General features: G+C 28.5%; 1 protein-coding gene across 1 annotated transcript in view; it reads left to right on the top strand.

Moving 5' to 3' along the window:
* The window catches only part of LOC119674081 (RNA-binding protein cabeza-like), a 10,842-nt gene that overhangs the window by 7,002 nt on the left and 124 nt on the right, over positions 1 to 3,716 (top strand). The window contains exons 2-3 of the mRNA XM_038085206.1: positions 3,262 to 3,393; positions 3,452 to 3,674. Of these exons, the coding sequence (XP_037941134.1) occupies positions 3,262 to 3,393; positions 3,452 to 3,674 (355 nt within the window). The remainder of the gene's footprint in view (positions 1 to 3,261; positions 3,394 to 3,451; positions 3,675 to 3,716) is intronic.

Below are 3,716 nucleotides of genomic sequence, written 5' to 3'. Positions count from 1 at the left end.
TTTATTGTGATTCTCTTTTCTTAAAGAATGCCGTCATTGTTGCTATCGCCTGCTGTTTTCCGAAAATTTTGCTTTTACATGAAATCAGTTTTTTTTTATTTTATTATAAAATTTATTTTTTATGTACTTTTCATTCATTTATGTGTGGAGTTATTTTTGTTTTTGTGAAGCATGCAATCATAATCAAGTTGAAGTGAACTATTTCAATCTCGAAATTCTGTTGAGTAACAAAAGGAGTCATCGCCATCGTCGTCGTCGTCGGGAGTCTTTTGCTCAGATACGAAAAACTACGCATGTGTCAGTAAGGATACCGGTTCCGTTGCTCACTTACACACAACCAGTAAAGAATGTTTCCCACAAAATTCCTTTTGTCCTGATGACACATGCATGTCCTTTATTGTAGGTATCTTGAATTGTGAATATTCAAACTGAGAATTTACGTACGATGAAAATAGCATTGGGAGAGGATTTGTGTTGTATGTGTTGGTATTTTACGAAGATACTTTTTAAATAATTTTAACATCGAGAGTTTCACAATTTTAGTGTTTAACTAGTTCAACGGTAACGTTGGTCGCGTACAGAACAGTTTCAAATGGACGCGGATATTGAAAGTAATTATTTTAATTATTATAATTGGTTCATCATAAGTTGATAATAATAATAGTGCTTTAAAGTATATTGTACTACTAATATAATCTTTAAAAAAGTGTGTATACTGTGATTTGATTTATTTAAAACAATTCAGTATATGTTAGTATATATATTTAAATTTTTTTTCTTTTAAATACTGAAGTCAAAAGGACGATATACATATATGACTCAACACGATTTAATTTTTATAATTTCTCTTAATTTTTGGTCAGTATTTTGTTGCTGTTTTGTTGTTTGCTATGGATCTGATATATTTTTTAATGGTCAAGCGACGTTCCCAGCACTCCTTCCTTCCTGCCTGCCTTGCCTGCCTTCATACTCTGTTTCGAAAATATAATCAAATAAAATGTGACATTTTATGACTTAGAAATGATGCAATCATTTGCGCTGGTTTTTCTGTGTCACCACTAATAACACGTTGTTTCTGTGTACAGCCAACCTTAAAGAAAGGATGTAACTAATTCATAAGAAATGTGCTTGAATTAACGATTTTTGTTACTAAAAATAAGTTCTCAGTTATTTATAACAATTAATATTTTACATTTTACACGATATCCTTTGATGACCTTCTAAAATATTTAAAGGGTACTTATTTCCTTCTCAACTTTTGACATAGTTTTAAAAAGCATTAACCTTAACGCTTGTTTGCCTTTTCCCATCATTAATCACACGTTTTTGTATGACTTGTGTTGTGTTGTGTTTGTTTGCTTAAAATTTTGTGTACACCTAAGTACTTGAGGAATTCGTATAGCGTTGACATACATTCCGATGTGTTCATTCGTATTATTTCTCGTTTTTGAAAATGTTTAAAATTTAAGATACTCATCGATACGAGGTTGTATACATTAATAAGAATCCATCTGCATTATGCAAAAACTATCCCTTGGGATGTTTACTTAAATTTTTACTTTACTTTTGACATTTGTCTCACGTGAAGTATTCAATTTTTAAGCCAATTGTTTGCCTTATGTTTAGCGGAAATATTTTTATATTAAATGGAATTTATTATCAAGTCATTATAACACAAAATTAAGTACTTCAATAAAGCAACGTATCCATGCATATCTTTCTAAAGATATTTCTTATACTTAGGAAGAAATAAAATACATATAAATGTTAGGAAAGAGAATATAATATGCTTATACATATGCAACACTTATATATTATTAATTATATACATATTTTATCATAATTACTTTTACTTGAAGTTATACAAAAAAATATACTTGCTCAATCAAAAATCTTGAAATTTGGCATTAATAATTTATTTAATTGAAGTGAAATATAGTCAGCTTTATAGATTAAAGAGCGAATGACCGGTTCTTCACATGACCAAGTGCTAATCATCCCTCTTAATAGGAATTAAAAACACAAGTTTCCACGAAGATTACTAACACATATTTTAGGTATATGATCATCTAAAATTTTTACAAAAATTAGTCATTTTATTGTTAATTTTTTTCTATTTCTTTTTATTAATTGTTATTTAGTACCTTTTATTATTAATTATTATTTAATATTTTTTTTTATTAATTATTATATTTTCTTATTAATTATAATTTTTTATTAATAATTATTATTTTTTTATTATTAATTATTTTTTTTTTATTATAATTAATTGTTTTTATTTTTTATGTTATGTGTGAACAAACAATTATTCAATATGAACATTACTTTTCAATGCCAATTCTAATAAAAAAAATTGTCTCACTTATTTTGAATATACTTCAAAATATTTTCTATATATTTGAAGTAAAATTAAATTAAAAAAAAAAAAAAACAAATGTATTTCATGTCCTGTAGGCAGGCACTACTTTTTTTTAATTCTTTTTAAACATAATCAAATTTAAATCCGCCGTTCTATATACTAGTTTATAGATATATAAACTATATTCTCTGTATATACCAAATTCAGTTATTGACTACATACTTACTTACAAGCAAAATATGTATTGAAAACAATATCAAACATACACATAAAAGCCATATTTTCTTCTATATATATCATCAACGTATACCGTAAGCTATTTTCCTTTACTTATATTTTGCCTGTCAAAAACATAAACCTGCTTTGTGTGTGGTCCTTATGCATCGATATTTCCCCTTTCTGTATTTCTTAGTCCTTTTTTTTTGCGTAAACCACTTTTAGCAAAGAAATTTAATATTGCCGAGGTCCTATGTTTTCAGGTAATTTTAATTTTCAGTAAAGTTTCTCACGCTGTGCATTTTTGATTTCATTTAAAAGTAGAAAGAAAAAAATTTTCAAAAGGTTTAATGGAAACGCAACTGCAAATCAGAAGTCTTTTTTTAAAAAGTGTTTTTATTCGCATTTTTTACCTGTTGATGTCAATAAATTTATTGTTACTTTTGCCAGATGTCTAATAATTTCAATTAATCATAAATTTTTTTAATTTAATAAATACATAAATTATTCATATTAATAACTTATAACAATTATTTCTCATTCAATTATGATCTTAAGAACAATTTATGCATACACTGTACATTTCTTTATTTGAAAAACAATGCGACAAATTTAAAAACGTACCTAAGACCATTTCATTTATTTTATATATTAAATTTTAAATTTTGCGTTTTATATAATTACAGAAAATTGGTTGTCGTATCTTAAAAATCTTCTCTAATGTTGCTCCTCAAAGTACGGATCGTGTTGTTCAAACTGTTGGAAAACAAAGTCAAGTTGTCGAAGCAATACGCGAGGTCGTTTCTTTGACACGAGAGGTAAATTATATTATTATTACTTATTGTTAAACTTATAAAATAATATATATTTACTTAGACACCCATTAAAGGACCTGTACACAATTATGATCCCTTAAACTTTGATCGTATGTACGCCGATGAATACGGCGGTTACGGTTCAAGTGGCGGAAGTGGTGGTAGCGGCGGCGGCGGTGGTGGTGGTAGCGGTGGTAACAACCGTCAATCACGTGGTGGTAACCGCGGTGGTGGTGGCGGCGGCGGCGGTGGTGGCAGTGGTGGCTACAATGATCGCAATCGCAGTGGCGGACGCCGCGATAATAATCCATTTATAAACCCATGGG

Source organism: Teleopsis dalmanni, chromosome 2, assembly GCF_002237135.1.
Source record: "Teleopsis dalmanni isolate 2A chromosome 2, ASM223713v2, whole genome shotgun sequence".
NCBI classification, from domain to species: domain Eukaryota; kingdom Metazoa; phylum Arthropoda; class Insecta; order Diptera; family Diopsidae; genus Teleopsis; species Teleopsis dalmanni.
This window is presented reverse-complemented; position numbering and strand designations above follow the sequence as displayed.